At 40.3% G+C, this 25,478-nt stretch overlaps 1 protein-coding gene and 1 non-coding gene across 2 annotated transcripts in view; one reads left to right on the top strand and one right to left on the bottom strand.

Moving 5' to 3' along the window:
• The window catches only part of GUCY2F (guanylate cyclase 2F, retinal), a 115,068-nt gene extending 89,913 nt beyond the window's left edge, over positions 1-25,155 (bottom strand). Inside the window, 6 exon segments of the mRNA XM_006082338.1 lie at positions 5,562-5,786; positions 5,788-5,864; positions 22,551-22,751; positions 22,754-23,126; positions 23,129-23,227; positions 25,054-25,155. Of these exon segments, the coding sequence (XP_006082400.1) occupies positions 5,562-5,786; positions 5,788-5,864; positions 22,551-22,751; positions 22,754-23,126; positions 23,129-23,227; positions 25,054-25,155 (1,077 nt within the window).
• LOC111827279 lies at positions 15,476-15,604 on the top strand. Its single transcript, XR_002830781.1, has one exon. It is a non-coding gene; the product is annotated as a small nucleolar RNA SNORA11 (small nucleolar RNA).
• Positions 25,156-25,478: the final 323 nt, after the last annotated feature.

The following is a 25,478-nucleotide window of genomic DNA, read 5'->3' as shown; positions in this document are numbered from 1 at the left end:
AATTTTGTTTTTAAAGAGTTTGAACAAATATTGAGGAATTTTTTCCAGAAAGAAAAACTAAAAACAAATTTATGATAACACAAGAGAAATAATAAGACAAAAGAAAATTAACCCAGGCAATCTTATATCCAATGAAGAGTACTTCCAGAGATAACAAAGACAATGTTGTTAAGGAAGTTATCAAATAAATAACAAGAAAAATTTCTGTGCAGAATAAGTTTCTAGATTGAAAGTCTCCACCAAATGTACAGCATAATATATATCAGACATCATCATGAAATTTCATAATATCAAGAATAAAGAGATAATCTTAAAAGCTTCTGGCGGAGATAAGGAATGGAAACAGGTTGCATCATAGGATCAGGAATAAGAATGACATTGGATTTCTTTCTTTTTTTTTTTTTTTAAATATATATTTTATTGATTTTTTACAGAGAGGAAGGGAGAGGGATAGAGAGTTAGAAACATCGATGAGAGAGAAACATCGATCAGCCGCCTCCTGCACACCTCCTACTGGGGATGTGCCCGCAACCAAGGTACATGCCCTTGACCGGAATCGAACCTGGGACCTTTCAGTCCGCAGGCCGACGCTCTATCCACTGAGCCAAACCGGTTACGGCGACATTGGATTTCTCAACACCAACAGTGGAAACTAAAAGCCGATGTGCCATGTCTTCAAATTGCTGAGGGAAAATTATTTTTAACCTAGATTTATATACTCAAATAATCAAAAGTGAAGACAGAATAATGACTTTCGGACATGCAAAATCTCAAAAATTTACCTCCTATATACCTTTCTTAGAAACTATTAGAAGATGTGCTCCACCGAATGAGTAAACTAAGAAAATGGGAGACATAAGATTCATGAAACAGTAGATCCAGCACATAAGAAAGAAGAAAGGAATTTCCAGAGACATGAAAAGGGAGATCTTATCACAATAGTTGTGCAAAAAGTTTAGATTGGAATATAAAGAGAACAGAGAACCTCAAGAAAAACAAATGAAATTGATAAGGGATTTAACAGGTTTTATCATATATAAAATTGTTTTGAGAAGATTCTATAGCTTTATCAGAGGTACTTAAAGATTTAGAAATTTAAATTACAGTAAACAAATTTAAAAATACAGCAATTATGAAATCCAGTAAAAATCAAAAGTTATATGTAAAATTAATTATTACCATAATATACCACATTGATCAGCTATTAGTTATATTTACATAGGTATAATATTAAAAATACTAAGTATAAAGATTGCGATGTAACTATATTGAAGGTTTAAAAAAAGATAAGGAAGTATATGAAATAACAATTCTCAACTATAAAAGAAAATCCATGAATAATGCCCAAAATTGATAAATCAAGAGACCAGTGGCAGTAAATGTAGAAGTAAATACCAGAATAGAGACTTAAAAGACATGAAAGTGTTGCTTCTGATGAAGGGCCGGGGGAAGGCCTAGGGTCTGCTTTGTTGGTAATACAAAACTTTTAGCATTTCTTGACTTTTAAATTTATGTGTATTTATCACTTTTATGGTTTTATTTTTTTTGTTTTACTTTTTAAAGAAGCAAGGGTATAAAAGAAAAGAGGTTGCAAACCATTGCTATAGGCAATATAGCCTTTGTGCAGACATTTCAATTCCACTGTAAGTTATTGGGCAAAGCAAAAATACAGCTACATTTTTCATATTTTATTGAATCATTTACTACCTATATCTCTCACTAGAATTTAAGCCCCATAAGAGTAGGGACAAATGATGTGCTAGCAAATGTTTAACATCTCCATGGGGAGAGAAAAAGCTCTTACTTGTAGCATTTATCAATTTCTGTGGTGTAAATATTCTCAATGCCTAATTTCAAGCTACCATCATGATGCCACTGACACTGAGTTGAGAAAAGATGCACACAATTGACTTTTTGTGTGTGTTTTTTTATTTTTCAATTATAGTTTACATTCAATATTATTTTGTATTAGTTTTGGGTGTATAGCATATTGGTTAGACAATCATATAGTTTACAGTGTGTTCCCTCCAATATTTCCAGTATCTACCACAAGATTTTTGTCAGTTGTGCATTGTAGCCAGTCCACAAAAATCTAACTGTGTTGCTCCAACAATTTTCACACAATTGGCTTTTGTGGACTGACTCTAACACACAATGACAAAAATCCTATCTTGTTCAACATTCTATCTGGAGTTCAACATAGTGTGTGGCACATAGCAGGTACTCAATAAATAGTTGCTGATCTGTTGACTGAATAGGAAAAAAAATACAGGAGCCCAGAGATAAGCAAACATTAAATTACATAATTTGATCTGAGAAAATAGCATTTTGGATGTTAAAAGTAAAATAATTTTGAAAGCTGGAACTACTGAGTGTCTCTGCCAGTAATTAGAAAACAAGAGAGTAGGAAGCTGAAGTCAGATTGTAATTTAATGCTAAATCACATCGAAAAGATCATTCTGGCCCAAAGGAGAGGAAATGGAAAGGAAGGTAGCTATGAGCCAGGCACTCTGCTAGATACTTTACACACCATTACTTTGTTTAATCTTCACAGTAATCTTAGAAGATGTAGACCACTAATCCATTTCACAGATGGGAAAACTGAGACTCAAAAACGTCTAAGTAGCCTGGCAGGTATGGCTCAGTGGTTGAGTGTCAACCCATGAACCAAGAGGTCAGAGATTTAATTCCCAGTCAGAACACATGCCCAGGTTGTGGGCTCAATCCCCAAGAGGGGGCATGCAGGAGGCAGCTGATAATGATGTTTCCCATCGATGTTTCTATCTCTCTATCCCTCGCCCTTCCTCTCTCTCTAAAATTCAATAAAAAACATATTTTAAAATGTCTAAGTAATATAACCACTATGCTGTACACCTGAAACTAATACAAATAATACTGAACATAAATTGTAATTGAAAAAAAAGTCTAAGTACCTTGCCCAAGGACACACAACTAGTAAGAATGAGAGCTGAGATTTACCAGGGTTTATCTAACTCCTTACTATTTGCTCTTTCTGCTATACCAGCTGCCTTCAAAAATACCTTAAAACAACATCATTTAGGAATGGGGGTAGGGAAGCTTTGTTTATCACAAATGTGAAGATAATTGTCTCTATCATTCTTTGGTTATGAAGGTAAAGATTAGGCACCTGCAAAGTGGGGGTGGAAGTGCATCTAAATAAGCTTTTTATAAGCTTTAGAGTATTTTTTAGCTCTATTTCCTTGTCTAAAGCTGAGTACAGGATGCCTAGCAACCAAGCTAATGGTATCCCTCTTTTTTTGCCTTAATTACCTTTTCCACAAGCTCAAAGAGATTGGATCAAATATTAAGAGAAGGTCTGAATTTTTTGTATCAAAATATCTGCTCATATATATTTATAATACACAGGCATGCACGCACACACACACACACACACACATTCCTCTTTCCCTAAATCCTGTGATTAAAATACAAAGACAATCTAGTCTATATCTATGTGATGCCATATCATTGTCTAAAAGTACAAGGATCCACTATATTGTGGCTTGCTTATAAGTACACCAAACAACTGTTCTGAACAACCAATTCTTAGCAATTTGAGGGATCCTTGCAATTCTTGACCAAATTGATTAATTGTTTTCAGTTAAATGTGTGTGTGTGTGTGTGTGTGTGTGTGTGTGTGTGTCCCCAGCACTGTTAATATCTCTGCTAGCCACTTTTTTCATCAGAACAAGAATCAGTAAAATTTTTGCTATCAATACTCAGGAGAGAAAGAGATAAGTAAACCTAAGTGTCATCTGAACCACTTATTCAGAGAGAGAAGCAGTCCAAAGGATAAAGAAATAAAGAGTGGATAAAAAGGAAAATATCATGGAGAATGTGAGATGACAGCCTTCTTCCTTGCTAACAAAATCCCAATTTTGTTCAGTTTTCCAATAGCCATAGGGTCAGTCACAGTGGTCTCATTCATCTTTCTAAATTATTGGTTTAAGTATGAGGATGGAACAAGATTGTGACCAGGACCATGTGGGGAGAATTTTGCTTTAAAAGCTTCTGTGAGAGGAACATTCCCCATTTTTGTCTGTAGACAGGTCCAGCTGTATGTGATGTCTGGAACTGCAGCAGCCATCTTGGGCACATGAGAGCAACCAGATCATAAGGTCAAGCTAGCATGCTATGACTTGTAAAATGGAAAGATGAAAAGAAACTGATTCATTGAAGACATCATTGAGCTGATGAATAACTGACACTGGATCTCCCATAGCTTCAAATTTTGAAAATGAAAATCACTTGGATCACTTGGTGTTGAACTGTTACTTGCAGCCAGAAGCATTATAATTAATACAGTATGCTAGCAAATGCTAGAGCACTTAAAACTTATTTATGTGTCATTTTAAATACTCCTGAAAATTACTGCCTTCTACATCTGGCCTCCAACCTATAAAACTTCCCTCTGTATTTTTTCTAATCTAACTGACATCTTTGGCCTCCCCATCTTCTTTTTATATTCCTCATCTTTGTGTGTGTGTGTGTGTGTGTGTGTGTGTGTGTATTTTTCCTCTTTGTTTTTGCCTTTACTCTCCATTCTTTTCTCTGTTTTTTCTCTCCCCATTCCTTTTCATTCCTCTGCCCTTAAGTGGCAGTGATTTATACATGCATTCATCTAAATATTGTTTCTTATATATTAGAAGGTATGAAGTCTTTCTAATTCCAAATAATTTCTTTCATTCTATTAGGAAAATACACCTGACCTTTCTTCTCTCCCTTACTCATTTCCTCCTACAAAGGAGAAGTGATTTAATTGGACTGGTTAGTTTGGATAGAGAAGTAAACATATATAGCCCAGCCCCTCCTAACATCTTTCTCTTGGGAGTAACCTACCAATAGGGAACACATGCTCTTCTATGCTTCTCCAGGCTGTATATTTTACAAAGGGCATGCTGCCATAAGGCAGGAATATGGTGGTCTAGTAATATTGATTACTAGATGGAGAAGTCTGATTTAATCCTCAGATACATTAGTGGGAAGGTCAAATACCTACAGATAGAAGCCAAACTCTCTAATACAAGCTTTATTAATAATAAAGGTAATGTCTTCTTATATATCAGCTGTCTTGTCTTATTGTTGAATTGGTTCAGAAATTGGGTCAGAAACAAGACTTCTTTTTACTAGGCCTCTTTGAACAGCACTAGTCTATATTATAGTTTTACTAGAAGCTCAGCACGTGAAATCATGTGGCCCCGCCCACCCGCGCTGGTCTTTGGTCATTATGGCATTAGGGCCACAGGCCTTTTATAATATAGATTGCCCCATTCTTAAATATATTTTATTTAATCTTCATGGCTGTATGCTGTCATTAATGCTGTCATTGTGGGTTGCTTGAAGGTGAAAAAAGATCTCTAACAATATAATATGTATTTGTCTTATAAATGCTTTCTGCAAAAAAAAAAAGGTGTTTTTCATTTATGTGTGATTGCCTGTTACTGATTATGTTTCCTATAGAATAGAGGCTCTTGATAGGAAAAATATTTACCTTCATGATTTTTTAGTTTCTTGCTCATAACTTGTGAATCTGTGCTTACTTGATCTGACTCCAGTTTCTCAAGAATTTCACCTCTAGTTGCTGCCTCTGTATAGGCTTCATAGAATGTCTTTTTGGGGTACTCCACTGTAATGGTGAACACAGCATCATAGGCTTCCCAGAGTTTTGGATTACTCTTCAGGAACTGGTAGGGGGTATGCTTATAAGGTAAATTGTAGAGTAGGGCATCATAGAGAACAAAGACATAGGTTCCATCAGTCATTTTTTAGATCATGAGCCCATTCCAAGGAATATGTTTGAGTCCCTCTCACAATCAAGGCCAAATGCATACACATGATTATTACTGTAACCAACAAAGCAAGAAGGTTATGGCAGAAATATGTCAGTAAATATATTACCCAAAACTACAGATTGATAAAAAGTAAATAAATGTGTTATAATCAATTTGTAAATGATTTCTATCTTATGCCTCCAAGATGAGCAAGATTAGAAGCCCAGATTTGAGGCTGAGGTATGTTCAGGGACTATGGATAAGGCATAGGGACAAGACAGATATGTGTATAGCTGCAGAATCTAAAGTAGACAGGAACAACAATAAATATAACAAAGAGGAGGTAGAATAATGAAGAGGCTTTGAGGTTGGAAGACCGAGGTTTATATCCTAACGTCATCAGTTATTAGCTCTATACCCTTAGGTAAATTACTTAATCTCTATCTGTCTCATTCACAAAATGGAGATAATAAATATGTGCTTTATGAGGTCATAGTGATGATTAAAGGAGCAATTAATATAATGGGCTAGCACTTACCACTCAATAAGCAGTAGCTATTATTATACCCATGATAAGAAGGCTAAGAAGAGAGGACAGAGACATTGCACTAGCCACTGTTGCTTTTCATTGCCAAACTCCTAAATATGTTCCAATAGATTTTAACCAACTGTTCCCAACCTTACCAAGGACATTATAGACAATGAATGGCACTAACTTACTAGTACACTCACCTATAAGTGCTACTAATATTATGAGTAAGTTCAACTTTTAAAAACCTAACTTTTCGCCAAAACCGGTTTGGCTCAGTGGATGGAGCGTCAGCCTGCGGACTGAAGGGTCCCAGGTTCGATTCCGGTCAAGGGCATGTACTTGGGTTGCGGGCACATCCCCAGTGGGGGGTGTGCAGGAGGCAGCTGATCGATGTTTCTCTCTCATCGATGTTTCTGGCTCTCTATCTCTCTCCCTTCCTCTCTATGGAGAATCAATAAAATATATTTTAAAAAAAAACCTAACTTTTCTATAATTGGAATTATTTTGCACTCAATTTAATTCTTCCTAGACTTATGAAACTATGCTAATTAGCAAGGCTATGCTAAAATAAAATGGAATAGAGGGAGCATGGTTGATGAATGGCAACGAGATCATAAGACTGGAAGTCATATCCAATTTTGCCTTTGGCATGCCAAATGGGTTTAGTGTAAGCCCATTTGTACTTCAGTACCCACATCTTTAAAATGTAGATTCCAATGCATTTCACAGATACATTGAATAATTTAATTAGATAATGTCTGGAAAGTATTCTGAACTCCTTGAAGAAAGGAAAATGTCCTATTGCCATTGGTAAATATTAATTATACATGCTTAAATGGGAACTTTTAATCCCAGGATGTGACTATGTTTAACTAATTTCAGTGACTGGTCTTTTGCATTTACACATTGCTTTATCTATTTTCAAAAACCTTCTTTGCACTTGTTAAATACCCCCAGAAAGTTTCCCCTTTGAGCTAAAGCTGATAATCTTCACTTTTTAAGGTATAACTAGTAAGTTATGAAGTTGATTTAAACACCCCCCCCACACACACACACACCGTAACCCGTTTCCAAAGGACCATTAGCTCCTTCAATATAATTACCCTAAAGGGTTCCACATGTATTGTGATGCTCAAATCTTCCTTCAAATACTCTCAGGATATCCTTGGAGCTAGTTCATGAGCCATAAAAGGGATTCAGTCTCCCTTGTGCAAAATCACATCCTATCTAATAATAGACAAACATGATCATTAACCATACCTCCGACATGCTTCCCATTGGCTAATCAGGGCGATATGCAAATTAACTGCCAACCAAGATGGCGGCCGGCAGCCAGGCAGCTGAAGCAAACAGGAGGCTTGCTTGCTCCAGTGATGGCGGAAGCCAAGGTTCCCCGCCTGCTACTGCCGGCCTCTGAGCTGCACTCTAAGAAACAATGTTGCAATTATAGAAGCTAAACAAACCCCAGAAACCTGCTTTCAGCCAGCCAGCCTCGGAGCTGGAGCTTCAACAGTGTTTCAATTATAGAAGCCAAACAAACCCAGATACCTGCTTTCAGCAGCCGAGGTCTCAGAGCTGGAGCCGAGCCTCAGAGCTAAAGCTGGCTCTCAGCTCCAGTGACAGCCATAGAAGGTAAATAAATCCTAGAATAAAAAAAAAAAAGAAAAAAAGGAGAGGTTGGGAGCTTCAGTCACCCGCCAGCCTGAAAACGGCCCTCAGCCCCTCACCCAGACTGGCCAGGCACCCCAGTGGGGACCCCCACCCTGAAGGGGGTGTGACCAGCTGCAAACAGCCATCAGCCCCTCACCCAGGCTGGCCAGGCACCCAAGCGGAAACCCCACCCTATCTGGGACACCCTTCAGGGCAAACCAGCCGGCCCCCACCCGTGTACCAGGCCTCTATCCTATATAGTAAAAGGGTAATATGCAAACTGACTCTAACAGCAGAAGTTTTGGGAATGACTGGTCACTATGACACACACTGACCACCAGGGGCCAGACGCTCAATGCAGGAGCTGCCCTCTGGTGGTCAGGGCGCTCTCACATGGGAGGAGCTCTGCTCAGCCACAAGCCAGTCTGATGGCTGCCAGTACAGTGGTGGTGGTGGGAGCCTCTCCTGCCTCCTCAGCAGCGCTAAGGATGTCCAACTGCAGTTTAGGCCTGCTCCCCACTGGCAAGTGGACATCCCCTGAGGGCTGCCGGGCTGCCAGAGGGATGTCTGATTGCCATCTTAGGCCCAATCCCCTGGGGAGCGGGCCTAAGCCAGCATGTGGTCATCCCCTGAGGAGTCCCAGACTGCGAGAGGGCACAGGCCAGGCTGAGGGACCCCCCCCTCCCCCCTGAGTGCACAAATTTTTGTGCACCGGGCCTCTAGTCTATATATATAAAAGCCCAGTGACCAAATGGCAGAACAATCAGAACGACCAGTTGACCAGTTGCTATGATGCACACTGACCACCAGGTGGCAGACACTCAACGCAGCAGCTGCCCCCTAGTGGTCAGTGTGCTCCCACAGTGGGAGCAGCCGCTAGCAGGCCCAGGGTGAGGCCGAGTTTCTGAACCTATTAAATACCTGACACAATCCAGGCTCTGGCCTGACCCCACCAGCTGATGCAGGCCCTTTAAGGTGTGTTCTAGAAAGAGCGCAGGGAGCTGGCATAGGTGGATGGCAAGAGGGGACATAACTGTGGACCCTCCCCCAGGGGAGGCTGTCCTGATGGCTGAAGATCCTGGAGCACAGCTGCCCTGAACATCCCCGATGGTGTCAGGGATCTGGCATCACACATCAAGGACATTCACCAAGTAGCTTTGGGGTGCAAAGCTCTCTGCCAGGTTCCTCCGGGACACAGAACACATCTTTGCTCAAGACATTACCCCAAAATATCAGCTCAGACTAATTTCCTCATTCAGCAGCCGCTCAGAGGGCAGGTCCACAGCTGCTCGGCTGACCAGGATGAGCAGCGCTCCCACAGCGGGCCAATCCCTTCAGGCCATGCCCCCCACCAGTGCACAAATCCGTGCACTGGGCCTCTAGTATTGTATAATGAGAAAATGGAGTGCCAAAGAGGTTTGATAAGGAAAGGGTTGCATTTAGAAAGAGAAACTAAAACCAAAGGCTTCCAACTCCCTATACTTATCTATACTACTAAACATGAATCAGTTTGGTCAAATTCATCCAGTAACAGGTCCATTGATGGGGAAAATTGAGTCAAGTCAAGTGCTTCAGATAGTTGTACAGTTTGTCCAACAGTATCCTTGGCAAATATCTCAGTATTGACAACTGTCTTCTACAAAAGCAGAGTTTAGATGACTCAACCAATGTTACCCAATAGAAATAGAATTCCATTTAATTTACTTAACAAAATATTAAAATCACTTCACTGGATGGAAAATGTTAAATAGAACTAAGTGCTTTGTGTTGGTTAAATATATGAAATAATTTTAACATACACTACATGTAATCCATGCTATGGTGTGCCACCCAGATGGAACTCATTCTCCTAACTACTGGGGGTGTTAGGAGATGATAGCTGATGCCTCTCTGGGAATTTCCCTCAGCCAAGGAAAGCCATATTTCCCAAGGTCACATCCCATCATTAGTGTGCTGGAGTCATCTTGTGCTGGTTCACAAGAGTTTATGGTTAAATTTTCAGGGATTTTGTGAGCTAGTTAATGTCATATTTGTAACATGAAATTAGGCATGGTGGCAGTGATTACACCATTGAAATAAGCAAATGCTACAAAATCAGGGCTTCCTCCCCAACTCCCATCCCTGGAAGAGCTGACTGTTAAACAACTATTATCACACTGCACCCCTTTCTCTGCATCAGTCTGTACCCAATGACTAGTCAACATGGAGATGTAAAGGCCAAGAATCCTCCTGGACAACTCTGAAGGGCCATTTCAGCTTGAGAGTTCCTGTTGGTACTAGCTAAGGCCTTAGTTGCAACTGTATGACCGGTTCATTTTTTCTTTCTGCCCAGTTCTACTGCTTTCTCTCTCTCACAGGTGATGTACTTGAAAGCATATCTCCAATAACCTTCCTGCACACAAATCTTCATTTTACAGACTTTTTTCCAGGGCACCAACTTGTGACACTGGTTTAGAGCTCCATTGTACTCTGAACTGACCTCTGTCATGGCACATATAAGATGTTTTGTCCCTATTTATGCCAGATTCCTCTATGAAATTGTGAGCTCCTGGGACTGTGTGCTATCTATCCCGTACATATTATTTTGGTACATATTATGCACTGGATAAACATTGTTTAGATGAATATTTGAAAATTTCAGAATGAGAGGTTGTACACTTGGGTATCTTTTGTTGGTTCCTTAAAAGACATGGCTTATTTGAATTGTTAGTATGGAGCAACAATTTGAAGAGATAGTTGCTGGGCAGGTAAATACTACCATGGCTGTCTTTAATGCTTAGTATCATTAAGTATGCTCAAGACTTTACCCTCAACCTGAATCTCTCCTTTTCATTTTCCTTTCATTGACCTACACTAGGACAGTTCAGAAAAAAAGTCAGAAGTTTTATAATTGGAAAGACCATTTAGCTCTTCTCCTGCTCCCATTATTTTATAGATGAAGCAATGAAAGCCTCGAGAGGGAATGATCATAAGTTTCTCTATTTTTTGCATGGCAAGACCCTGCTATTGAACATAATTAAAGTAAAAAGTTTAAATACTGAATTCAAACAACAGCATCTTAATTTAATATATTGAGTACTTCATGAACAGGGATCTGTGGATACATCTGGTCTACATGATGATTTTACTAAATAGTTTTATTATCTCAAAATTACATTCATTAAAATGGGATTTTTACCTGTAACTTGTTGTCTGGAAAGGATTAGTGGACATAAATGTTAAATCCTAGACAATGCCTGGGTCAGCAGGTATTTGTTGAATAATACCAATTTGTAAGTTTCCATTCTGATTATTAATAGTCAAGCCACTCCATAACCAAAACAAAGACCAGGAGATACATTTTCCTGAAATCCCATCTCACCAAGATATAATATTAGCATGTTCTCTGAGTTACCCAAGCTCAACTCAAGCTGTCTAGCAGCTCTTCATGTTTATACTAGTACCCACTATGGCAGGCTATCCAAGACCCTCTCTTTCACCCTCAACACTAGTAACAGGAAATATCATGAAACTCTAGGAAAAGCCAATCACCAAGTCAATCAACTCCTACTTATCTTCCTATATTGAAATACTCTAATAATTCCTTGAGATAGAGGAACTATCTTTCTTAGAAGGCAAAGTGTGCTTTTTTTAATTTCTCGCAGATTACTGGCTATGTAGTCCTTAGTGGAGGAAACTGGGCCCAGTCTCACACCTAGTGAGATGGAAATGGTTCCACTAGCATTTGCTGAAAAAGCTCTTAAGAGTCATATTTATATTGTGAGCCTATAATATTGCTTTGAACCCACAGGAACCCCCATTCTATTGTCCTTGCTCTTCATTTTAACCATTTTGTGACATTTTCTACTACTGACATCTATTTTAACCTACTTTATTCGAACAAATTTTGAGAGAGAGGGAAGGGGAGTCAGGTCATGGGAGGAGGGGGGCATGCAGTGTAATTTATCCCAAGTCTCACATTTCTCCAGGACTTATCCCATCTGGCCATACTGTGAAAGAAGTACATTCATATCCTATTCCTCTCAGTTTTCCCCCACCCAGTCTATAAAATTGATACATAAAAAGAGGGTAGGGCCCCAACCGGTTTGGCTCAGTGGATAGAGTGTCGGCCTGCGGACTCAAGGGTCCCAGGTTCGATTCCGGTCAAGGGCATGTACCTTGGTTGCGGGCACATCCCCAGTAGGGAGTGTGAAGGAGGCAGCTGATTGATGTCTCTCTCTCATCGATGTTTCTAACTCTCTAACCCTCTCCCTTCCTCTCTGTAAAAAATCAATAAAATATATTTTTAAAAAAAGAGGGTAGGAAGGTCTAGAATCTGCATGTTTCTCAGCCCCACCCCACATAATGATTCTGTATAGGAGACCTTCAAAGCATACTTTAAGAACACTGCACTAGAGCACAGAGGAGAAACCAAGATGGCGGCATAGGTAAACACCGGAAATTGCTGCCTCGCACAACCACTGCAAAAATTCAACTAAAAGACAAAACGGACATCATCCAGAACCACAGGAAGGCTGGCTGAGTGGAAATTCTATAACTAGAAGGAAAGAGAAAAGCACACCGAGACTCAGAGGAGGTGCGGAAGTAAAGTGCAGAGGTAAGAAGGCGCACATGGAAAGGGCTGGCAACTGAGGACACAGTTGTCTTTTTCAATCAGGAGGGAGTCTCAAGCTCCTGACTGCTCTGAACTCCAGTTCCAGGCGAGTCTCTGGGGACCCAGACTCATAAGGGGAGAAACTGGACTGTCTGGCATCGGTCGAAACTCGAGGGTGGCTTTCTCTCAGAGGTGCTTGCAGCGATTACTGGGACACTGAGACTTGGGGCCTCTTAGGGTAGGGCAGGATCTGCCATAGCTGTTTGCTCCGCCCTGTTGATTCCCTGAGACCCCACCCCACCCAAGCTGTGGCAGAGGCTTTTGCATATGAAAGGCCTGGCCCTTTGAAATCTGAAAATTACCTAACAAACTGCAGCTGGGTCAGAAAGACCCAGAACTTCCAAAAGAAGGCCCAAGGCCCCACAGCAGCTTGCACTGCTTCACAGCTGGGCCTCATCTGGGCACCTCCAAATCCCAAACGAAGAAGAGGAATCTGCAGATCTCTCCCTAGCTCCTGCTGGGTAGCCTCAGGCAGAGACTAAATTAGCACCTCCTTAGAAATCCAAGAGCCAGTGTACCCAGTGGTCAGAGTGGGACCATCCAGATTACAACTCCTCAGATCAATAAGGGACACACTCAGGGGGAAGACTCAGTGAGCACCAAAGCCCCACTGAAGCAAGTCTTGCCTCAGAAGGGTGTCTCCAGCACAGAAGTTCTCCCACTGTAGACACAGCTGATTCTCACAGCCAATTGGCGGGGAGGTCAATTCCTCCCAGTGATACCTACAACAATCAAGGCTTAACTACAACAAGACTGGGCACAAAGCCCACAAAGGGGTGCACCAAGAGTGTCTACCTCAGGTAATTGGGGAGGCTGAGCCACTGGGCCCTATAGGACACCTAACACAGAAAGCCATTCTATCAACACAGGGAGGCATAAAAAATGCAGAGACAAAGAAACAGGTCACAAATGACAGAAATGGAGGAAAGCAAACTACTGGATATAGAGTTCAAAACCAAACTTATAAGGTTTTTCAAGAATTTTCTAGAAACCACCGATAAATTTAGTGAGACCCTCAAGAAATCTAGTAAGACCCTCGAGGATATGAACAAGGACCAACTAGAAATTAAGCATACACTGACTGAAATAAAGATTATTATACAGAGTTCCAACAGCAGACTAGAGGATCACAAGAATCAAGTCAAAGATTTGAAATACAAAGAAGCAAAAATCACCCAACCGGAAAAAGAAAAAGAAAAAAGAATCCAAAAATATGAAGATAGTGTAAGGAGCCTCTGGGACAACTTCAAGCATACCAACATCTGAATTATGGGGGTGCCAGAAGAAGAGAGAGAGCAAGATATTTAAAACCTTTTTGAAGAAATAATGACAGAAAACTTCCCCTACCTGGTGAAAGAAATAGACTTACAAGTCCAGGAATCACAGAGAACCCCAAACAAAAGGAATCCAAAGAGGACCACACCAAGGCACATCATAATTAAAATGCCAAGAGCAAAAGACAAAGAGAGAATCTTAAAAGCAGCAAGAGAAAGACAGTCAGTTACCTACAAGGGAGTACCCATACGACTGGCAGCTGATTTCTCAACAGAAACTGTGCAGGCCAGAAGGGAGTGGCAAGAAATATTCAAATTGATGAATAGCAAGAACTTACAACCTAGATTACTTTACCTAGCAAAGCTATCATTCAGAATTGAAGGTCAGATAAAGAGCTTCACAGATAATAAAAAGCTAAAGGAGTTCATCACCACCAAACCAGTATTATATGAAATGCTGAAAGGTATCCTTTAAGAAGAGGAAGACGAAGAAGAAGGTAAAGATACAAATTATGAACAACAAATACACATCTATCAAGTGAATCTAAAAATCAAGTGAATAAATAATCTGCTGAACAGTATGAACTGGTGAATATAATAGAATCAGGGGCATAGAAAGGGAGTGGACTGACTATTCTCGGGGGGGAAAGGGGTGTGGGGGGTTCGGGAAGAGACTGGACAAAAATCATACACCTATGGATGAGGACAGTGGGGGAGGGGGTAAGGGCAGAGGGTGGGATGGGAACCAGGTGGAGGGGAGCTATGGGGGGAAAAAAGAGGAACAACTGTAATAATCTGAATAAAGATTTAATTTTTTTTAAAAAAAGAACACTGCACTAGGCAGTGTGTGGCTGTTTCTATTGGCTGAGGACATCCCACACATTTCACTTTAAGTGTTGAGACCACCACTTACTTAGCTGCCACTAATGATGGTCCAAGTAGCTCAATATGATGTCAGACACATATTACAATTAATGACTATTCTATGTGATCGTGTTTTTTTTCATACCCAATAAAACTGGTAGTGCAAGCATATTTTTTGCATTCACATTGTTGCCCAGCTTGAGATAAATTTTTATTCCTCTACATCTTGCAAGATATGTTTTCTTCAACTTTCCTAAACTGCTATACAAATAAGGCTTGTTAAATGTAGGAAGTGCTGGGTCTTCAATAAGTTTATCATTTCTGATAGTGGACCCATTTATGAGAGCAAGTTTTCCTTTCACCATTTATATTCACCTTCATTTATCTATACCAAATCCTATTCCCTATCAGGACTAAGGATTTTGACAATAGCTTTATCAGTATCGTTATTGTTATTACCATTAGGAAAACAGGGCCTGGTACCCTAAGGCACTTAAAAAATTCCATCAGTGGATCAAAAAAAAATGAAGAAAGAAAAATGGAAGGGCTGAATTATATACCTTACACAGAACACAAGATCTCAAATGAGTATGCTTTAGGGGTATACCTCAAGTGGACAGGAGACAGCAGAGCAAGCATGGCCGCATGCGGCCCACAACGAATATTTTTGCAGCCCAGCCAATATAACAGCATGTAAGACACGTTGTATTGGGTGTGGAGAGAGCAGAGCGCCTGAAGAATGGCTTCTCTGTGTACAACACATCCAACAGCAACTTGGGCTTACTCCTCACGGGTGGCAGAATACTATAGCCTTCCTGTGACATTACGCCCTTTACGCCCTATACATAAAAAAAAAAAAGACACGTTGTAATAAAATTTCACAACTTGATTTTTACAATATCCTGTTATACATAATTATTAATAACAAACTACAACGTTCGCTAATGACTGATTACTATAATCGTGTTGCATTCATTTCTCTTAGGCACCTTACGCGCAGGCATACCATTTCTTTCCTCTAATACTAGCAGCGAATATTTTAGCAGCTGATTACCACGTCATTAGTCTTGTACTGACTTGTTTGGTGTGTGCAACAGGAAATATTTCGCTTTTGGAGAACAAGAAAAATAGGTTTATTTGTGTTATGCTTATTAATCTGTGCAGTTATTCAGTGTCTGGTAAGTTAATATTCAAGAAAAATATTAATTTTTATTAAAATGTTCTATTATTTTATGTTAACTATTACTCATTTATTTCAGCCCGTTGTATTCAGCATGTCTCTATCAAAATAAACCTACGTTTCTATGAAAATTGAAGGTTTTGATTTTTTGCGGCCCACATAAACTTAAACCTTGTTTACTTGGCCCGTGTTCGCCTTTGAGTTTGACATGCTTGCAATAGAGCATACGTCTTTCATTATACTAGTGGTTCTCAAAGTGTGGACCCTGGACCAGCAGCATCAACACCACTATGAACTGATTGGAAATGAAAATTCTGGGCCCTACCCTATCCCTTCTGAATCAGAAACTATGAAGGAAAGACCCAGCAATCTGTGTTTTACCATGTCCTGCAGGGAATTTTGGTACACACCTGGGTTTGAGAGTCACTGCGTTACACCCACCTGAATATATATCCTGGCTTTCCCATTCACTAGCTGTGTGACATTGGGCAAGTTATTTAACCTCTCAGCCTCAGAAGTCTCTTCCATAAAGTGCATTAAATAATTATCAGCCTTACTTTATAACGATGTTGCAAGAGTTGAGTGAAATGGTCCATACAAAGTCCTTGCAAGATGATTAGCACTTAATAAACTCTCAATAAATATTAGCTATTGTTATTGTTGTTATTATTTCTATGCACAAAATTTTCAACAGATGGGAAGAGGTAAGCCAGGTTCCTGGCAATGCGATAGTAATATGGTATCTAATTTTTGGAAGAATAAAAGAAGGCCATTTTGATTTTGTCCTATTTACTGAACATCATATTGTCATGAAGAATTCCCCATTTAGAGGGATTTAAAGGCATCCCCAAATAGTTCAACAACCTGATAAGCCCAAATTGAAAGGATTTCACAATCAGCCAAGCATTGATAGGCAAGAAGTTGAGGAGAAAGGAGGAGGGCTTGAAATAGCCATTTGAAAAGTTTTCTAAAGAGCTTTTTTAGTGAGGCTTCCTGCTAGCCTTTGTGAGAATTAGCAAAAGAACCTTTTCAGGGTAATTGCAATCCCACAAGTGCTCTGCCTGGTGAATGGATGCTCTTTTGTCCCATTGGATCAAAACCTCCAGCAGAGCTCATGGTTAAAGAAGCAGAGAATGAACTGAATTTTGGCCCTCATGCCTACTCAGTCAGATTCCCTTGTGCAGGGCACAACCTACATAACCACACACAAGCAGCCCTGACTGTAAATTGAGGCCTTTGCCTTTGATTAATATATTTCCTATTTGACTTTGTCAGAAACAAAGATGATTAGTAATTGCCCCTGAAGTTTAAAGGAAATGAGTTGATAATATGGGAGAGGCTGAATCCCCCCTTCTCTGTAACTACTATATTTACCCCATTCTTTGGTGTTAATAGTTGCCTACACCTACCTACTTGTTATGTGAGACTCACAGGTGTAAAATTTGAAAGAAAAAATACCTATCTCCTCCCTAATCCTGAGGATTAAATGAGATTATCTATATGCAAATACCTTATAAACTGTAGAGAGCTGTTCACATGTAAAGTGGTATTATGGTTGCTTTCATTGTCTCTACAGTAGCATCTAATAACATCCCTGCTGTTTCCCAAAAGCCAACAACTATAATTATTGTTATTGTTATCATCTTTACTATAAAGTTTTATCATTGTCTTGGTATTGTACAAGCACAATTTGGACCCAGTTCTGAGAAAAGCAGTCTTCCTAACTCCTGTAAAGGTGCCAGCATTATTTCCTAATTTGAAACATAAATTTACAAGAGAGAGAAACAACATACCAGCCATTAGTAGGCTAGCTTTCTCTCCTCTTCCTCCCACCATTATCTTTCACTACTGTCACCACATGCAGCTGTAATCCAAGCATGTCAAACTCAAAGGCTAACACGGGCCAAATAAACAAGGTTTAAGTTTATGTGGGCCGCAAAAAATCAAAAGCTTCAATTTTCATAGAAACGTAGGTTTATTTTGATAGAGACATGCTGAATACAAAGGGCTGAAATAAATGAGTAATCGTTAACATAAAATAATAGAACATTTTAATAAAAATTAATATTTTTCTTGAATATTAACTTACCAGACACTGAATAACTGCACAGATTAATAAGCATAACACAAATAAACCTATTTTTCTTGTTCTCCAAAGTGAAATATTTCCTGTTGCACACACCAAACAAGTCAGTCCAAGACTAATGGCGTGGCAATCAGCTGCTATACTATTCGGGGATAGTATTAGAGGAAAAAAACGGTGTGCTTGCAAGTAAGGTGCCTAAGAGAAATGAATACAACAGGATTACAGTAATCAGTCATTAGCGAACGTTGTAGTTTGTTATTAATAATTATGTATAACAGGATATTGTAAAAATCAAGTTATGAAATTTTTATTAAAATGTTTCTTACATACCATTATATTGGCTGGGCCGCAAAAGTATTCGTTGTGGTTCGCATGTGGCCCATGGGCCATGAGTTTGACATGCTTGCTGTAATCGCTGTTACTGTGAGCAGATCAGACTAAACCAATCTTCCAACTATTTCTATTATTTCCAAATATTGTCAGATCTCTCCAAAGGAAGGGATTCCTTTTCACTGTATTTTTTATATCACAAAGGGTCTTTCTCTAAAGGTTTGTTTAGAGGTCCACATTGTTAAGAAGTAACCTCATGCCCTGGCCGGTGTGGCTCAGTGGATAGAGCGTCGGCCTGTGGACCGAAGGGCCCCGGGTTCGATTCCCAGTCAAGGGCACATGCCCAGGTTACAGGCTCCATCTCCAGTAGGGGGCATGCAGGAGGCAGCCGATCCATGATTCTCTCTTATCACTGATGTTTCTCTCTCTCTTCCCTCTCCCTTCCTCTCTGAAATTAATAAAAATATATTAAAAAAAGAACAAGTTTAATAACTATATATCTATATATCTACATATCTATATCTATATATCTATCTCTATTTCTATCTATATCTATACCTATCTATCTATCTATGTGCTAAAAAAAAAAAAAAAAAAAAAAGTAACCTCATATCCAGCAGAATAGGGAAGAGGCCAGGAAGTAGCCTCATATCCAGCAAATAGGAAAGGTCTGCCTTCCCCAGCTCTTCTCAGATGTCACACAAAAAGTTTAGTGCCTTTTGTCCTGGCCAGTGTGGCTCAATTGGTTGGAGTGTTGTCCAGTACACCGAAAAGGTTGCGGGTTCTATCCTCAGTCGGTGCATATATAGGAGATAGCCCATTGATGTTTCTCTCTCCTCTCCTCCTCCTCCCCTTCCTCCCTCCCTCCCTCCCTCGCTCCCTCCCTCCCTTCCTCTCTGTAAAATCAATAAAAAGCATATCCTCGGGTGAAGAAAGTAACATATATGGTTAGTGGAGAATTAAAAACTATTTTTTCAAAAAAGCTCAGTGCCTTTTCAGTCAAGATAGATAATAACTGGGAACACTTTAGCAATCTCAATCCTACCAGTTGAGAGGAGCTAGAAAATCAGCTAGAAATTTAATCTGGTTTGCACTGTACCTGATGTTTTGTAACTTTCCTCACTGTTCTGTTGGTCCAAACCATACTCATTAGCTTTTGGCTCAGTTTTTCACCAGATCTCCCATTTTCTGATGGGGCTGGAGATGTGCCCTGAACCAAAGGCCACTTAGCTAAAGTCCTAATACTCTGTCTATTTATGTCCATACTCTGGATCCTACTTCTCATGCTCCCAGTGGCTGGGGCACTGCTCTCAATGGATGATAAAGTGGATGACAGGTCTATCTTACTTTAAGACTCTTTCCCTTTCCACAACTCCTACTGTCACATCCCCCTACCACTTGGCATGTCCTCAACAACTGGCAGTATCAACTGTGAGTACCACACACTCTTTTGGAGACTTGCACACTTATCTACCAGAAGTCATACTTGGGGCACAGCCTAACCAATGGCTCACTTTCCCTGCCTGTCCCTTTCCCCCTACCCACCTGCCCACATTATGACTTACGTTGCTGAGGTCCCAGCATGCCTCATCTCAGTCTGCCTATGTTTTATCAGAAACCAGGGGCAAAGTCCTGGAGTACACAGCTTTGTATCTCCCTTTCTGAGTCCCTACTTCACTTCTTGTTGCTGTCCTCTTTGTCCAGGGTCTTTCTTTGTTCCATAATCACATACCTTCCTCTCTGGCTTCCCCCGCCCCTAACCTTACAAGTTTCATTCCCTTAGTGGGCTGATCCATACTGTCACAAAGAAAATAATCTGATTACACAAAGTCACAAGACAAAAATAACTAACACCTTAAAGTAAGGAACATTCATTTGCATTTGCATTAACTTAAAGCAGTGGTTCTTTTTAAAAAATATATTTCATTGATTTTTTACAGAAAGGAAGGGAGAGGGATAGTTAGAAACATCAATGAGAGAGAAACATAGATCAGCTGCCTTCTGCACACCCCCTACTGGGTATGTGCCCACAACCAAGGTACATGCCCTTGACCGGAATCAAACCTGGGACCCCCCCAGTCAGCAGGCCGATGCTCTATCCACTGAGCTAAACTGTCCAGGGCTTTACTCTAATTTTACAAGCACCTGTGCAGCTATTTAAAATACCTTTGCTGGGACCCTACTATCAGACCATCAGAGAATCTCTGGAGGTGGCAGTCTGGCATCAATCATTTTGAAAAGATGTCTAGGTAATTCCAGTGTGCAGCTGCAGTGAGAACCACTGACCTAAGGAAATAAATCTCTAATAGTAGGGCAATATTGTGTAAATTTGCTACTTCCCTACCTCAAAGGAGTTGTGGGTGGTGAGTACTCAGCCCTAACTTCTCTCAATCTGACAGTCCAAATTGCTTCAGGACCTAGATTTATTTAACATTTCATGGTAGAGTTCAAAATGCCATTTAGAAGAGTATACTATTTAGAATGGGTGGAATATGAAACACTCATGGAATGTAAACTTGCAAGAGACACTGGGATTCATGAAGATTTGTAACATATTATAAAGTTATGTTATTACATACGTTAGCCTGTTTCTGGCCTCACACCTCCCTGGAAACGGTTTTAGATCTTTAAAAATAATTCTGAGCTCTGCATTAAACGTATCAGCTCTATTATGAAGTAATCAGAGCCACACTGATTGCTTAACATTATAGAATCGTATAGAGTGGAGCTGAAAGCAGACTACTGTAGTTCCTGGACCTAAAAATTATTGCCCTCATCCTCCCATAATAATCATAATTAAGGTCCAATACTGGAGACACTTGAAACCTAAAATGGGATTCTGGGTATGGGCCAGGACTTAGCTGGACCATTCTCTAATAAACCCATTGTTATGTTAAGGAAATTACTGGGACTAGGACTAATCCTAGAAGTAATCAGTTTGACAAAGTAGTGTCTGAGCTATCTGTCCCAAAGTGGTGGAGTGGCTGCAATGAGGAAATGAGCAGTGCTTCTACAAATTACTGCCACTTTCTAGAAAAAAGGTAAAGTGGATATTTTAAAAATTAGAACAGAAAAAATCAAGACCAAGTGTCACGAGAGTTTGCAATAGTGTAAGTAAAAGACTTGATTTAAAAGGATCAGGAAGGACCCCCTTCCCCAAAATGTACCCAACTCGCCCTGCTAATGCTAGCTTCAGTGGGTCGATCCAAAGTGTTCACAATTTGTCCATTGCCTTTGCAAAAATTATCTTTGAACATAAAACTTCTCTAGAGGTGGGGGGAATGGGAGATGTCTGTAATAATATCAACAATAAAAATATAATTTAAAAAAACTTTTCTTGAAAGGGGCAATATTAAAATGTAGGCAGCCTTATTTTAATATGCTTTAATTTATTAGCCAGAAATGATGTTCTGTATCTGCTACTTGTGTGCTGCAGAGAAAATAGACCTGGTTTGGGGGTAGAGGACAGAAGGGGGACATGCATTTCAGAGTCCAGATAACACAGTGATATGTAATAACACAAGGGCCTTGGTCACCTATGAGGGAAAGTACCCAGAAGGGAGTGAAAGCAAAATCCCCCTTCAGTGACTAGAACAGACAAAAACGGAGCAATAAAAACACTCCTCTTTGGCTAATCTGAAACCTCTAGGGTCCTAAGGGCATAGAGGGTACATGGATATAATTGCTCTTGATCCTATTGTTCCCCACCCAGGTGCTGAAAGTAGGCATTGGCACCTAAAGGCACTTTAACTGCAGAGTTCTTTGTACCTTTTTTTCCGTTCATAAAATAGGCTCTGTTGAAGGACAGTCTCAGGGCCTGTGTGAGAGTGGAAGGAGGCAAATGCATGAAAAACTGGGGGGTAATTTGATACCCTAGGGCAGTGGTCGGCAAACCGGCTCGGGAGCCACATGGGGCTCTTTGGCCCCTTGAATGTGGCTCTTCCACAAAATACCGACTTCTGCGCAAGGGCCACGAAGTTTCAATCGCACTGTACGTGCACGCCCGCACATGGTATTTTGTGGTATTTTGTGGAAGAGCCACACTCAAGGGGCCAAAGAGCCGCATGTGGCTCGCAAGCCGCAGTTTGCTGACCACGGCCCTAGGGTGTGAAGATAGGAAATAGGTTGGAGATTGTAGCATCTTTCTCTGAGCCACATTTAAACCTCAGCCAGGAGAAAAGCACTCACTGCGAATTCTGTCTGCCAGGCAAATTTACAGAAGAGGTTCCCGAATGTCTTGTCCTGTGTTCAGGACGACCCCTACAGGGAGGCCATGGCTCTGAAGAGCATTTGCAACTTGATTGGCTGTGTGCACCCAAATGTCTTCATCTGAAGAAATTACTCCAGTCTGAGCCCACTGGAAATATTCCATGACAGTTACCATCACCAAATGGAAGAAGGGAGTGTCCGAGAAAAGGTCGGATCGTTATTTTTTAAATCTAATTCATAATTTACACAAGCCCAAAAGAAAATCCCTTTGTCCCAGCTGTTTCCTAGCAGCAGGGCTGCCTCTCAGTAGCCGGTGTTGACAGGTCCAATGAATCCTGAAGCCACCTGGTGGTGAGAAATGAAACTGGAAAGGGCCCTGGAAGTCTGGCAGCCTTCATTGAAAATCACATATTCAAAAGAATAACCCAGGTCAAATAATGGGTCTCTACTGATCCATTCAGTGACTAATTGAGCAGCAACTTCAGACAGGGCCTTTGAGAACAAATGATCACGAGACCAAGGGCCCACAACACCTATCTTGTGCCGGGGGGCGGGGGGGGTGGTGCCATTACCTGCTTAGGGAGAGATGTGAAGGCCAGGAGGCACAAACACCATAAGAACTTGTACAATGCAAGGTCATAGTGTCTCTCTGTCTTCTAGGAGCCTTAAACCAGAGCATGAGATGAGAGAAAGGCCAGGTTCCAGAAATATATCCTTCCTGTTTCCAGCAAGCTAACAAAGAGATACTGGAAACTTAGTGTGCTTTCCCGAGATGGACAGTGGTGTTTCCAAATGCCTGCCAATGAGAGGGAAAGATGTGTTACTCACATTATTCCTGAAGCTTCTGGAAATATTGGTTATGAAAAATGGCAAAGGAATAGTAGTTCCCATACTGGAAATATTTCCCTGCTCCCTCCAACCAAAACTCCTCCTTTTCTTGTTCTTCCTGTGCTCCTTATATCAGTGGATAGCACTTCCATCCACAGTTCACCCATTTGCTCCAGTCAAAAACCTGGGAGTCACCTGAGACTTTTCCTTCTTCTCTGACCCCACATTCAATTCATCACCAAGTTCTGTTGATTTAATTTTAGTAATAACTGCCCACAGTATTGTGAGTATTACATGGGTTAAGATACAGCAAGCACTTATAACAGGGTCTGGCATGCCATTAGCATTATATTAATGATATTATCATTATTATAGTTTTAAATATGTCCACATTTCTCCACCATACTGTCCTCTTGGAGAGAGACAAAAATGTAAACAGATAATGGCAATACAGGGTAAAAAGTGCTATGATTGAAATAGCCCAGACAGAGGAAGACAGAGAAGATCACCCAAACCCAGATTTCAGGGGAGGGGAGGAGGGAGAAGGGACATCTCTCTGAGTTGAGTATTGAAAGAAAAGTTAGCCTGTAGAATGGGGTTGCAAGAGGTATTGGTATTAAGAGCCTTCCAAGATGAAGGAACAGCATGTAGTAAAACACAGAATTTTAAAAAGAAAAGGATGTGTTAGATTTTTCAGAATTCCAAGTCATTTGTTCTGCTTGGGTCTATATTATCACCCAAGGTAGGGACCAGATCACCAAGAGTCATAAATACCATTCATAGGTTTTTAGATTTAATCCTGTAGACAATGGATTTAGGTAGATAAATGGTATCAGATTTTTAGTTGTAAAATATCACTCAAGTATCACTGTGGAGAATGGGTTGGAAGGGGGCAAGACTGGAGGCCGGGAGACGAGTTTGGAGGTCGTTGTAGTAATCCATATGAGAAATGATGACAAGCCAAGAGACAGGTAATGAAGATGTAGAAAAAATGAAGATGAATTTCACCAAGATAAAAAAATTTCAGAGTTCAAGATAGTAGAACCAACAACAACTTGGTCACTGACAAGATGTAGAAGGTAAGGAGTAAAAAAGAAGACTCCAAGATGATTTTGAGCTTTTCAGGCCTAGGCAACTGATTGAAAAATGATACAAGTCTCTAAGATAGATAACACTAAAAGAAGGAGTGGGAGATATAATGCATTCTATTAGACAGGTTGAACTGGTGATGCCTGTAGAATGTATAAGTGGCAATATCCAGTAGACAGTTTGATATATTGCATCTCATAATAGAAAGCTGAGATAGAGATATAAATTTGACTGTAATAAATTGGTAAAGGGTAATTGAAGCTATGGCAGTATATAAGATCAACAAAAGACAGTGTAGAGTATAGAAAGAAGCCAGAGGACAAAACTCTAGAACCTACATTTAATGGTCAGGCAGAAAGAAAAGAGGTCATAATGAAAACTTATATGAAAAGTCCAGAGAAACAGCAAAATCCAGGAGACAGTGGTATCTTACAATCCAAGGAAGATGAAAACTTTGAGGATGAAAAGTGCCTGTCACACGTTACATTCTGTTGAGAATTCAGGTAAGCTAAAGATGGAAAGGTGTCTGTCTGATAGATTTGGATTCAGAGAGTAAGGTTATAACTTGAGGGACCACAATGAGTCGAAAATGAATAAGAATAAATGAAGTGGTATCAGCAAATGCAGAGGATTCTTTCACGATGATGCAGGCTAAGTCTTTCTCCATCTGGCCCTTGCCTTTCTGTATACTTCCATGTCCCACTGTTCTCAGCTGATGCTACAGTAAAATTCTTGCAGTTCTACAGACATATATTTTATAGTCTGTCAAGCATCAGATTTGGAAAATGCCAATTCTTCTGCCTTGAATGTCCTCCTCTCCTCCCATACTCCACTTCTAGATTATCCTGATGAACTCCACCTTCAATACCCAATGGGTAGTGTTCCCTACTCTGCAGCCTTAGTTAACACCCCCAGGTTGAGTTCACTGTTTTTCCATATGTGCCTCATACTTATACCCATTAGGAAAAGTATCACTCTGACTTATACACT

The sequence above is a fragment of the Myotis lucifugus genome, unplaced genomic scaffold (genome assembly GCF_000147115.1).
Source record: "Myotis lucifugus unplaced genomic scaffold, Myoluc2.0 scaffold_2, whole genome shotgun sequence".
Taxonomy (NCBI): domain Eukaryota; kingdom Metazoa; phylum Chordata; class Mammalia; order Chiroptera; family Vespertilionidae; genus Myotis; species Myotis lucifugus.
Note: the sequence above shows the minus strand (reverse complement) of the source record. Positions and strands in the feature narration are given on the sequence as shown.